The sequence below is a fragment of the Cryptomeria japonica genome, chromosome 3 (assembly GCF_030272615.1).
Source record: "Cryptomeria japonica chromosome 3, Sugi_1.0, whole genome shotgun sequence".
Classification (NCBI taxonomy): Eukaryota; Viridiplantae; Streptophyta; class Pinopsida; order Cupressales; family Cupressaceae; genus Cryptomeria; species Cryptomeria japonica.
The window spans coordinates 384,354,016-384,367,728 of NC_081407.1; the positions used below are offsets into that span (position 1 = coordinate 384,354,016).

Genomic DNA, 13,713 nt, shown 5'->3' on the forward strand with positions numbered 1-13,713 from the left:
GATGCCCCTTTGTGTGTGATTTCATTTGTGTTGGTCTCCCCACTAACCGACAAGTTTGTATTAATTTAAATCTGATAACTGATATGCTCACATAGGATAGTTAAAGGGAAAAGTTTGAGAACCACTGATTCACCCCCCTCTCAGTGATGCATTGTGTCTAACAATGTGTACAAAGAAGATTACTGTATAACTCTCTAGGCTAAATGAAATGGTCGTAGTTGTGGCATCATGAACCTATGAAAGTTGGTCCACAGTCAACACCTGTCAAATATTAGACAGATAAGATGAATTATAAAACATTAATTTGAAATCAAGATATTATTCTATTTTGACATGAATTGCAATTTTTTTTACCTCTGATGATGATATAGGTGCAAGAGTTGTGATAGGTGTGGTGGATGACATACCCAAATTTGGTATATCCTAAAATGCATTATGTTTTCATTAGTTTAATTTGAACTATAATTAAATATCTATTTACACTTGAAAATTTAAAGTATTTACTAAATGAAACATTATAAATTCAAATCAACATACTTGACTACCAAAGACCAGTTGCACGAGGTGATTTGTGAGAACCACATCATCTGGACCACAAACCTCACAACTAGCCCTACAACGTGTGCACTGATGGGAGCTCGAACCATCTGCACATGCATTGTCATCTACCCCATAGCATACCTCAAAGTAGGTGATGCACTGATAACTGTTGGGCATGCTACCAGTAAGTGGTATAGCTACAACACCATCATCTGTTGATGCACCATCATGGGCTCCTGTAACATCATCTAGGCCAAGAGGATGTGACAACCATATCCCATGCTTGATAATGTTGTCGGTTAGTGATGCAAGTTATTGAAGAGTTTCCATCTCCATAGACTCCTTCAAGGCTACAAGGATTGTCACATGCACCAAGGGTTTCAGAGCATGTGGAACCTGATTCTGAACATTCTATACACATCGAGCCTCTGGCCTATCTTGGGCAGAGCCTCCACCTCTCCCCTGGAACTCCCTCATATCAAAATAATTAGGGATCTCATTTAGGATGAACTCATAGTATAGATTCCTCAAAAAATATAATGGCACCTCAAAGTTATTGCAAGGAGGTTGGTCAAAGACCATCCACCACCTATCCCAAAATTGTGTCTTCATGGCAATGTGATTAAACCAATGTATAGGAAACTTCTTTGAATTAAGAGGTAGGGTCTCCTCGGTTTAGGGATCAGTGAAGAAAAGCACATATTTGTGCTTTTCTTATTTCTTTGTTCTTTACAACATCATATGAGAGACCTTGTGCATAAAAGTTTTGACATGAGTTTCTATATGCATCCCATTCAGTGACTTGTTTTGAAACTTTGTTGACACTATCCACCATTATTTCTAGGGCTTGGGCAAGGTCTGCATGGTGCTACTATTTTGATGCTTTCAATTAGCCACAAGGTTGGTAATTGTAACCCTATTTTGTGCTAAACGACCTAGTAAATCCTCTTGTGTAGTTTGGGAAGGGGTCACCAAAGGATTAGGAGGATTACAAGGCATATTTTGTTGATGGGGAATGTTCTCTTGAGGGGGGTTGTTTTGTTGAGCATCTGATATAAAATTTATAAAATAAAATAAAATAAATCAAAAATTACAAAACTATAGTGAAATTCGAGATAGGAAACAAAAAATACATAAATAAATTGTAATCTCATCTCTCAGATGGCATGGCATTCATTTTTTGCCAATAGGTCTCAAATCACATTCATGTTTTGGGCACTATGCTTTTCTCACCATGGCTTTTTCAATTGGGTCGCAGGTAGAATGAACCCAGTTAGGCCAAAAAAAAATCATCAGAATAATGCGTACACGTTACTATTACGTTTAGTAACGCACACACGATGTTTTTAAAAACACCGTGTGCATGTTACTAAACCTAATAGTACCACGTATGTGGTGCTTTGTTTCACAATTTCCTACATGTAACGCATACAGGTTATTTGAAAAAAAAAACCGGTACACGCTACATTGATTTTTATTTATTTTTGGATGGCGTCCAATTTTTTGTTCACCATCTTGGTGCACTTACCCATTATTGACACCACAATTCACAACCACCTTTGCACATTCTACAACAAGAACATCAACCATCTACATACTCATTTGAACCCATCATATTAGTACTCGAGATATCATTCTACACCATCTAGTAAGACTATCATCAATGCATCAACATGTACTTGACAAGCATCTATCTAATAGTCATAGCATATTGAAAACGAACCCATACAAGTTTAGAGTTGACAACAATGAACATACTTAGTTCGCGTGTTTTAATTTTTCTATCATTCAAATTTGTTTTTGAGTAAACATAAACATAGTCACAACATATATACCTTATCACAATTAGGTAAGTGTTCATTTACTACACTATTATCTTTGTCTTTTATTTTCATAATAAAGAAATTATACATTTTAATGCTCAAACTTCTTATCATATGTAAATATGAATCATTTTTTATTTTTATTTAACAAATATTATAATTCATATAGTATATGATGACGAATCATTTTTGTTGTTCTTTGATAGAAATTATCATCCTTCTTTGACTACCCCTTCCTCATACATATCTCTTATATGAACCCTCATCTAGACCTATACATGTGTTTTCCTTCCTATTCATTATTTCATTACCCTTCCTTCCCCATTGTCATCCACCCCACATGATGTCCACTCTAAATGTCTCATAATGATTACTACCATTTTTATAATAAACTCCTATTAGATGATGCTACGTTTGTCACTCACCAAGATTAAACCCATATTTCATCAATGTTACACATTGCAATCAAGGCACAAAGGAGAAGGACATGGATTTTAACTTCTATCAACAATACGTTTTCTCAAAAATATCCTAATTTTTTTCTTGACTCTAATATCAAGAGGGTATTTATTAGGAGTATTTTCCTATATTTTGTGAAAATTTGTTCAATTGAGAAAGTTTTAGTCTTGATTATGTTTTGCATCTAATTAACAATGTACTAATTCCCTTCAATCTTCCCACAAATTTTTGGTTCACTTAGTTCATTCCCAATTGAAGATATTTTGAATACTAATGATCTTGCTTCTTATAAATGTGTATGCCTTGTTCTTGTCATATCCCTACAACACAATTTTGTATAACATGTTTTTAAAGCTACTGCAAAAGTCTAACCCATTATCAAAATGTGCATCTTGACATAAACTTCTAATTCACTTAAATTCACCCTCAATCATACCATGCTTATGTAGGCACCATATAGTCCTATGAAATTTTAGAACTCATCCAAACCAAACTATTTTAAATGTTAAACTTATGGTTCAATTAGTTTTACCCTCAACTCAATATACATTCAATAGAGTTTAATAATTTGTGGGAATATCACTACCTACCATACCTTCTCTATAGCATTATGGCTAATTATTAGATCACTTATTATTTCTTTTTTTGTATTTCTTTAACCTTATTATGATGTCATCTTCCTCTTGCATAACTTCTACTCACTACCAAATTGAACCATTCTCTCTCTCTCTCTCTCTCTCTCTCTCTCTCTCTCTCTCTCTCTCTCTCTCTCTCTCTCTCTCTCTCTCTCCATAATTATTTTTTGATAATAAATGCCTATTTCACCAAAACTGACCATTATTTGTCTCTCCTCTAAAGTAGCCTACCTAATAATGTCACCTAATTCTAAATCTCTTCCCTCACATACTTCTTATAGACATCACCATCACCCAACTTGAGGGGCTATAGATATTACAAGGTAGAAAATATTTAAGTCAACATTAGATTACACATTAGTTACATTGATTTTATACATTACAATCAAGGTATAAAAGATAAGGTAATAGATTTTATCTTCCATTGAAAATTCACTTACATAGATCTCCTAACATCTTCTCAACTCTAATTTTGAAAGGGTATTTATTAGCAATATTTTTCCAAAGATTAATAATGGTAATTGTCTCAATTTTCCTCTTCAGGGGGTGTTCAGATGGGGGTTGGTCAAGTCATGCACAACAAATGCATACATCCTTTGTGGAAGATAAATTGGGAGGATTGTTGGACCCCTTCTCCTAATGGAGTTTTAAAAATTAACACCGATGGCTTGTGTCATGGGAATCCTGGTCATGCTAGTATAGGTGGAGTTGGGTATGATAGCTCTAGAGATATTCAATTTATTTTTTCAGTTAATAAGGGTTGTTATACTAATAACTTTATGGAGGCTTTGGCCATTTTGTATGTCGTGGAACGTAGTTGTGTTTTGGGTTGGAATAGGATCATTTGTGAGTTGGATTCCCAAGTGGTGGTGACTTTGTTGAATGGCAAGCGACTTGATGATGTTGGATGGCACTTAGATTTGGTTATTAGATAAATTCTTCAGTTGTGCAGTTCTTTGGAATTTGTTACTTTTCATCACATTCCTAGGGTGGAATGGAGTTGTGGATTGTTTGGCCAAATGGGATTCTAACCAATTGCAAGGCTAGAATATTGTGGATAGGGGACAATTACATCCATATTTGTCTCATATGTTGGACCACTTAATGGAAAATGATAGAGTTGTGCAATGCTTTCTGGGCGTTTGGCCCTTCTTGCTTTGTACCTCCTTTTTGTTTTAATAAATTTTTACCCCTCTTTTAGCTAAAAGAATGACCATGGCTAATGACCATTCTTTTCAACCTTAGGAGGGGGGCAAATTCAACCCCTTCTAAATAAAAACAATGGTATTAAATAATAAATCAGTTTACATTTCAATTTACTCGATAAACATTGTCTCAATACAAATTACATTTATTGATGTCATCAATTTCACCAATCAATTCAAAATGCAATAAATTCTCCATTTTTAGATATTAAATATTGCATTATCTAGTAAATTGATTCAATTTACAATTTATATTTACATCAATTTTAGCAATTAATTAAAAAATACAACAATTTATCTAGTTTTAGATATTAATATTACATTTAGTAACCCATTAAATATTTGAAACATTTTTTCTAAAATTTTGTATATTACATTCATTACTTGACTTCTACAACTACTTGTATGAGCTTGCAAACATTTCTTAACAATGGCGCAGCCTGTCAAAACACTCAACATCAACTATGGTTTAAATTTAGATTAATTTTCTGGAAAATAAAATAGAAAGCGATTAGATATACTATTATTAACATAAAATTGACATAAAAAGATAAATAACTTTAGTGAAAATATATGAACACTTACACAATGTTACAAAATCTTTTAAATATACCAAAACTTTCAAATAGAACAAAAACATGACCATAAATCTGCCTTACTTTGTTATACAAATATACAAAATGACAGCCTAGACAAAATATGTTCTAATACAAAAAAAATTTAACATATATTTATTAATTTTTAACCAACAAATGAAACTCTAAAACATCACTTCTCTGTATCACTGTCATACAGCCATATTAATTTTCTTTACATTTATCTATATTTGGAATAGGGAATCCATCCATAACTAAAGAATGCAAGTGCATGCTTCCCAGTAACAATTTAAATGTTTGAGTTCACTGTTTGAATGTTCTTAGTTGGAGAAAAAACAGGATGTTCTCAACTGGAGGAAAATACCTACTTTTGAAATCAAATTTTGTCAATGCTCTAGGCTCACCTTCTGTGTGCTTACATTTGGCATTCTTGTAGAGATTCTATCAAATTTAGTTCGTTATAAAACTACGTATCTCTTTGTCCATTGGAAGAACAACCAAGATAGCACAGGCTAACAAAACATAGGTTATAATTGCAAACCCAACTGCCACCCTTGAAATTTTGCATATACGTCTACCTACAACTACACTCCCCACAAAGACACTATTTCCAAAGATATGCAAGAAGGAAAATTAGCAAAATAAGGTAGCCAATGTTAAGACATTATAATGAGAGTAGCTTAAAAAGAGAGATTATAAGTATAAATTCATGATCACATGACAATTTGGATAGTGCATAGTAAAAATAGTGAAGATGTTGGTATACAAAATAATGTAGAGGTCACAGCCTTTCTTAGGACAAAGATAAGAGGGGTTAGTGTAATGTTGAAGAGCTAGGGAAAAAAGACACAAGTTGATAAAGATCAACCTAGAGATTTAGAAGACAACTTTCTTTACCATAGCAGTCATGGCACTAAGTTCAAATGCCAAATAGAACTAACTATAGAGAAGATTGATTCATGAGAAATAAGTCAGACCTTGACCATGTAAGCATGAGGTGAGTATTGTGACATATTTTAAGAGAGAAAGTATAGTCATAGCAGTCCATAGGGAAGTTATGAAGAATGTTCAAATAAGGATGAGACTAATTGGAAGATGTTGAGAAGCTTAGTTGCAAGCTTTGCAAGCTAATGAATAGAGGTCATAAGAGTGTAGAGTGACTCTTGATAGATCACAAACCTTGGATGACAGTATACAAAACACTTTAAAGGCAATGGACAAACATAATTACCAAGGAATTCATTCCAAGTGCATAGTGGCTTGTTAGGAGCAGTGACTAGCCAAACAATAGGAGATTGTCATAATGTAAGGTAATGATCAAACCATGAAGGTGAAGATGCCAAAAGATATATTTTGGGAGTCTTATACAACACACAAGAATGGAGGTGACCTTTTGTATGACAAATAACAAAGGAGATGGTAGAGAAAATACATGACAATCATCGAAACACAATCATGAGACAACATTTAATGGAGAATCTAGGAACAACAACAAGGAAATCCATCTGACAACCCTAGGATAAGAATACCTCAGATTGTTCACCAATGTTTTGGAAGAAAATGTCTAGAAATTAATATTCAGGGATTATCTCCTAACTTAAGTAACATGATCAAGTCATCTCTACACCATTAAAAAGAGAAATTTGAGAGAATGAAGATTCATGATAATAGTAAGTTTGAGCAATATTCAGCTCAATACATGTTGAATTGGAGTATAGACTTTATAGACTTTTAGTATTTGAAGGGAATTCTAATTCTCTTAGAGAAGAGATATGTGCCTTCCAATATGCCAAAATAAAGCCAAACGAGCACCCTTCCAATTCCAAAGAGAATTTTGAAGGTTTTTGAAATGCAACTCTTGATGAAAATTTTGAGAAAAACTGCAAGAATGATAAAAGATAGAACAAATTTCTCAAATTTTCATAGTTGAATAAGAAAAATAGAAGCTATTGCAGATTAAATCTATCCCAAAACTGTTAAAACTAAATGGCATTAGTGCTATCAAAAACAAAACTTCAAGAGCTTCCCAAAAGGTAGTTATAATAGAAATTCCAAATAAGGTTGAGTGATATATAAATTTTCATATCAAAATTCAAGATTTGTCATTTCATATCTTCACATGCTATTTAAAATATCATAAAAAGAATAATCCCATGTTCTAGGGGAAGGTGAATTTTTTTTTATGTTTAATGGCTTGAGTGTTATTGCACGATAGTTATAATGGCACCCATGTATCTCCTAAGTAATGAATATATATTTGTTAGGTCAATTTTAGGATATTTGCGTCACCTGTAAAACCTAAAAAATGGGATTAATTTCTCTATTTAAGACTTCTTTAAAATTATTTTAAATGTTTCTATTTTTTAAAGTATAAGTGTGTCTATTACTAACCCCAACTACCATTTATAAATCTATAACAAATAAAGTTCAAGAGGGAAAATAGCTTTAAGGGCAGATGTGGTGTTCTAGGGTTTCAAATTTGATTGTAGATTCTTCCCATCTCATATACATCTTGCAACTATTTCAAGAAAAGGGCATTGCATAGAATATGCATATTTTATTATTTAGAATGGGTGAGAATAATTTAGGAAGTCATAGCCATCAAATACAAGAACAATGCCAGAGTGAAACAAATACAATCCATTTCAATAGACCATAAACACTAATTTAGAGATAGTGTGTGGCCTTTACATGTTATATAGAATATTCAAAAGAAAAATATGGAGATGTTGTCATTGCCATTAAAATGCATTTGAAAAGTTCAATTAAAATATATGCTACAATTATTGCTTGAAACTCTCACAACTAAGAACATTTTGGATCCAAATGGAATTCACAAATTGATTATTGACAAATTTAAATCTACATTGACCAAAACAAGTTTCATTACACTGTCACTTGGTAAGCATTTTAAGCAGTTGCAACCTTATAACCTTAGTTCTCTAGTAACATATTCTAGAAAGAACATAAAGAGGAATTGAGGATAACCTGAAAATACTTTTATCTCCATGCTTAGCCAACTTTTATCCATATATAGTAGAGCATTTAGTGGGTTAGCATTTGTAAACATGGAATTAGTTATAGTTACTACCTTGGAGTTATTCTGAGTCGATGCTTTTGAAAAGAAATAAATAAAGTGAGGCACATAAATAAATAATATGACCAAGTAGGGAGGGAGTGTAACATTTGAAAAATCTATGCACAATCTTTGGGAAGTCTTTTTTTCACAAAGTATTTTAAGGAATATCAAAGGCTTGCAATATAAAACTCCAAAATGTTATGTAGCAGATAAACCCTAACAAGTGAAAACCATGAATAAGAGATCATGTCTTAAGTATCTAAGAGAATTGAAAACCCAAAAAAATGTCCAAACAGACTAGATGTTGTCTGGACAAAACCATGGACTTGACTGTAGTTAACTAAAAAATGTAGCTGATTACATTTCAAAGCTATATAAGTTAGAATATGGGCATATGAAACTATAGCCCAAAATAGTGGCATGTTATTTCATGCATTTGCATATATATTAACCATATTGAACAGTAATAAATATAAACTTAAAATTTATTAATTAGTCTTGGCCATCCAGCTTCACCACATTTGTTGCTCACTGGTGACTTCACATGACAAAATCAAATCTCTAGCAAAATCCAAATTTAATTTTAAATTTCAAAAATCTCAAATTATTTTTATCTTTTGCAAAACTATTTGTTAAAGAATGGATAACTTAAAAATTTGAACTAATCTTTAAAAATATGTACATATAAAATTAAATTAGATTTATATTTTTTACTAAATATACATTTTATACACTATATCTTATGTTAAAAATAATATCATCAACATGAAATCAAAATGAAAAAAGAAATATATAAATATTATCATATATCATTAGAAATATGAAATATATAAAAGAGAAACATAAGAATATTTAAAATAAAAGTATTAAATAAAAGAAAAGTTGACACTTGTTCATCTAAAAATAAATAAAGGAAAGCATAAGAGTAAGAATGACAATATGTACTCGTGAAATTGATGGAGAAATAAAAGTATAAGAATAAATTTTTTAAAAAGCTTAAGTTTGTATGAGAAGAAAAGTATTAAGAATAACTTAAAAATTGTGCTACCCATTGCTTCAGTTTCATATATTCCCTATCTGTCATTTCAGTCCTCTCTCTCTTGATAAAAGGGGGAAAAAAACCGTGATAACTCGAATAAGATGGGCCTGCCTTGTTCTGCAAAGCTAAAGTTGAAGTTAGGAAATAATTTTAAGTCCAGAATTATGATACGCACTGTCAAAAAGAAGAGGAAAATAATTGAAGTAAGTGTGTTTTGAATAACTTTGTCCCTACCTAAAGTTAATGCTCGGGCATAATTCTAAGTCCAGGATTAATAGTCACCGTGAAAGAAAAGAATAGAACAATTAAAGTAAAAGTGATTGGAATAACTTGGGCCCTTGGAAGTCTGGGAATCCTTCCTATCTCTGCTCTCTTATAAATTTGCTCTCTTTACCTTCTCTACTCCCATTCATTGCAGTCTAGCATTGGAGACCTCAAATTGTCAGAGTTCATAATAGTGTTTGAGAGTGCTTCAAGGTTTTATCTGTGTAGTCCACACACTAGTATTTGAGAGTTGCTTTAGTTTCTCAGTTGTTAGGAGACATCAAATTTTAAGAGTGCTTCAAGTTTTATTTGTAGTCCATATTAGTATTTGGGAGTGCTTCAGTTTGTCAGTCTTTATTTAGAGAATCAACTATGGAATCTGCTTTGGTTGATGCTGTTGTTGGAAAAATTGTTGAGATGATGGTTGAAGAGATAAACAAGGAGGTTTCACTTGTCCTTAACTTCAAAAAGGACTTTGAATGGCTGTCCAAGAAGCTCACAACAATAAAAGGCTACCTCACATATGCAGATGTTCAGAGTGCACACAATGCATCCGTGAAAAGATGGCTGCTGGATGTTGCAGAGATTGCTTTGGATGCAGAGGACATACTGGATGAATGTGCTCTTAAATCTCAAGGTACTGAGAATGAAATCCCCCAGTCCTCTTGTGTTTGTGCTTTCAGCTGTTCTCAATTAGTGTTTCGCTGTAAAATGGCACGTCGGATAAAGGAGGTGAAAGATAGAATGAGGTCCGTTATGGAAGAGGGAGCGGAGCTGAAGCTTGTTGGGGATGTGACCCATTCAGACCAACCCTCAACGAGTACATCTGGGAATGTAAAGTGGAGGGGAACAAGTCAGATGGAGATTGATTCAAGACCAGTGGCTATTGAGCCCAAGGTTGAAGATGTCCTCCGCTTACTGGAAGATCCTTCTACTCCTGTCATTGCCGTCGTTGGTATGGGCGGCCAGGGGAAAACATTTTTAATGCAAAATATTTTCCAGAGAATAAAGGATAAGTTTGAGAAGTCCATCTGGCTCTCTATTTCTCAGACTTACTCTCTTAGAAAGTTGCAAGCTGACATGGCCTCACAAATAAAGTTACAAGCTGGGGAGGACTTGGAAATAAAGTCCAAAGCTGACATGGTCATTTATGGACAGGTAAGTGAGTTGCAAGCAGCAGAGTGTATTCACGACTGTTTAACGAGCAGAAGCTCTCTCATTGTGCTGGATGATGTGTGGAGGGCAACTGGAGAAGATAACTTGATAGCTGCACTTGGCCTTCCAGCTGGGCATAATACCCAGTGCAAAATTGTGGTCACCACACGGAGCAAATTTGTGTGCAGCAACATGAATGCTTGTGTTTATGAGTTGCAGCCTTTGTCAGAAGAAGAGAGCTGGAACTTGTTTTGTGCTTTTGCCTTCCACGGAAATCAACCGCCACGTCATCTTCAAGGGGTTGCTCGTCAAGTCGAAGGAGAATGTGGGAGATTACCCCTCGCTGTTAAAACAGTGGCAGCTTCTCTGGCGGACAAGACGTTGTCAAGGGACTGGGAATCCAAACTGGAGCAGCTAAAAGCGGCATCTTATACCCAGGATCCAATTATGCAGATCCTTAAGCTGAGTTATGATTCTCTCCCTCCTCATCTTAAGCCCTGTTTTGTGTATCTTTCTTTCTTTCCTGAAGATGAGGAGATAGACTACCAATATCTCATAAACCTGTGGGTAGCAGAGGGATATGTTCCTCAAGGAGACGACCAGCTAGATATTGGATGGAGTTATGTATGTCATCTTCACAGTCTATGCTTGGTCGAGAGAGTATACGAGTATCAGAAACACAGGTATGATCAGTATTACAGATGGTTCAAATAGCATGATTTATTGCTTGATTTGGCCATTAGCATAGCAAAAGAAAGTCAATGTGCATTCAGTGTGGAGGAAGCCTTCAAGAAAGATGTCACTGTGCAAACGGGCAGGAGGTATCGAAGAATTTTAATGGGCAAGAGAAGCATAGGTGATAATGATGTAGATTTAATGGCAAGAAACAGGGCATATTCTACATCATGTCTTCGCACCCTATCATTCTCAGCAAATAGTGGCATTGAAAATATTCCAGCAATCTTGCTTGATGGTGCGAGAGTACTGCATGTACTTGACTTGAGTAGAACTGGAATCTCCTCATTGCCCGCTTGTGTCGGAAATTTGAAGCTCCTTAGAGTTTTGAATTTAAGCAAGACAAATATTACCGAGGTACCAGAATGTCTGAAAAGCAATAAGAGTCTTCGCTTCCTTGACATTTCTAATTGCAGGAGTCTACAACAGTTCCCTCAGTGGATTGGTGAGCTTAATTGCCTGGAACATCTGGATATATGCCGATGCAGTAAGAAATCCATGCCGAAGGGTATATCGAAGCTTGTGTCTTTACAGGTACTGAAACTAGTTGAGGACAACACACTATCCGTGGAAGAGAATGAATCCTTCAAGTTGGAGCATTTTGTCAATTTGGTCAACCTCCGTGAAGTGTGGATAAATCTTGATCACGAGGTTGAATTGAAAAGTATAGAGAACGGGATCCTTGCCACATTAGTGAAGATGCGTCTTCTGACAATAGTCAATTATGTTGATGATAATCTTTCACCTCCTCTATCAGAGAAAATGTTAGCTATGAAGGATCTTGAATTCCTTTCTCTTCGTCGTCTTGAAGTGCCAGATTGGATATGCGGCTTCTCAAATCTGATGCATTTGGAATTATTTGATTGCCATTGTGCTGAATATCCAGCACTAGAAATGATGCCCAACTTAATAAAGATCCATTTAGATGGAAATAGAAATTGCAAGGCATTGCCAAAAGGGTTCGGGAAGTCCGGGAGATTTCCTCAGCTGCGTTATTTTATAATTGATTGTTTTTCAGAGTTAGAGGAGTTACCAGAATTAGAGGATGGAGCAATGCCACATCTTGAGATCCTACGAGTAGAACGCTGTTGCAAGCTCACGAAGTTCCAAGTAAATTTGAGCTTCTGGAAAGTCTGAAAGAGTGTGACTTTAAGTATACAGGAGTAACACATATGTTTGAGGAGGGTGGGGAATTATGGAAAAAAATGAAAGCCAAGAATCCAATGTGAAAATCAAATGTTGAGAAAAGGGAGGTTGTAGAGAACAATGAAATGTAGAATGGGTGTATTTTTATAATTTTTTTATAATGTAAATAATCATTTTATTATCATATATATGATTTATAAAAAAAAACAAGAGCTGTGAGACAGCATGAGTCCCTGCCTTTAGCTAAAAACATGCTAGCAATGCAGTTCTTAATCTAAATTTAAATTTTGAAAAGTATAGAAATATAGAATATTGATATTACAAACAATAATAAGATTAATTGAAAGATAAATTCAATATTAACAAATAATTTTTAATTATAAAATTGAACGTAAATATAGTTAATTTCTTAAATAAATTAGATTTGAAAAATTGAAATTATATAATTCATGTAAAAGATTAAAAATAAAATAAACTATATTAAAATTGATACAATTTACATTTTAACTTTTACATTAAAAATTACAAATAAAATCATAGTGAAAAAATTAAAAATACAAAAAAACATATTAAAAAGATTTTAAAAAATAATTTTGTTTATGTATTTTTTTTATTATCTTTTTTTATATCATAGATAATGTCAAATATTATTAAATTTTTTTTTTTTTATAATCAATAATTTATAAGAATTTTTTATTAATTTTTTTATATTTTATAATCAATATTTTATATGAATTTTTTATTAGAAGTTCATTTGCTTGCTCAAATACATTAATTTTCACAAATTTTTAAAAAAACTCGTGTGAGCTATCTAAGAATTTTTAAGGTTTCTATCATAAAATTGAATACAAAAATATTAAACAAGAGTGACAATTATCCTTAAGAAAAGTGTTTGTGGGCCCATCAATAATTAAAACTAGCACTTGCATCTAAAAGAGGTTATCCTTAATGCTGATAGAAAATAAAAAGTTAATTTTAAATATTATATATATACTTCAATAGCAATACATATTTATAATCATTGTATCATATAATTA

General features: G+C 33.3%; 2 protein-coding genes across 2 annotated transcripts; both read left to right on the plus strand.

Moving 5' to 3' along the window:
• The first annotated feature begins 9,801 nt into the window (after positions 1 to 9,801).
• Positions 9,802 to 12,860, plus strand: LOC131044722 (disease resistance RPP13-like protein 4). Its single transcript, XM_059218349.1, has one exon. It carries the CDS (start codon positions 10,013 to 10,015, stop codon positions 11,507 to 11,509), a length of 1,497 nt encoding a protein of 498 aa, XP_059074332.1. The 5' UTR covers positions 9,802 to 10,012; the 3' UTR covers positions 11,510 to 12,860.
• On the plus strand, positions 11,633 to 12,667 carry LOC131874207 (putative disease resistance protein RGA3). The gene has a single exon (XM_059217471.1). The coding sequence runs from the start codon at positions 11,633 to 11,635 to the stop codon at positions 12,665 to 12,667; it is 1,035 nt and encodes a 344-aa protein (XP_059073454.1).
• Positions 12,861 to 13,713: the final 853 nt, after the last annotated feature.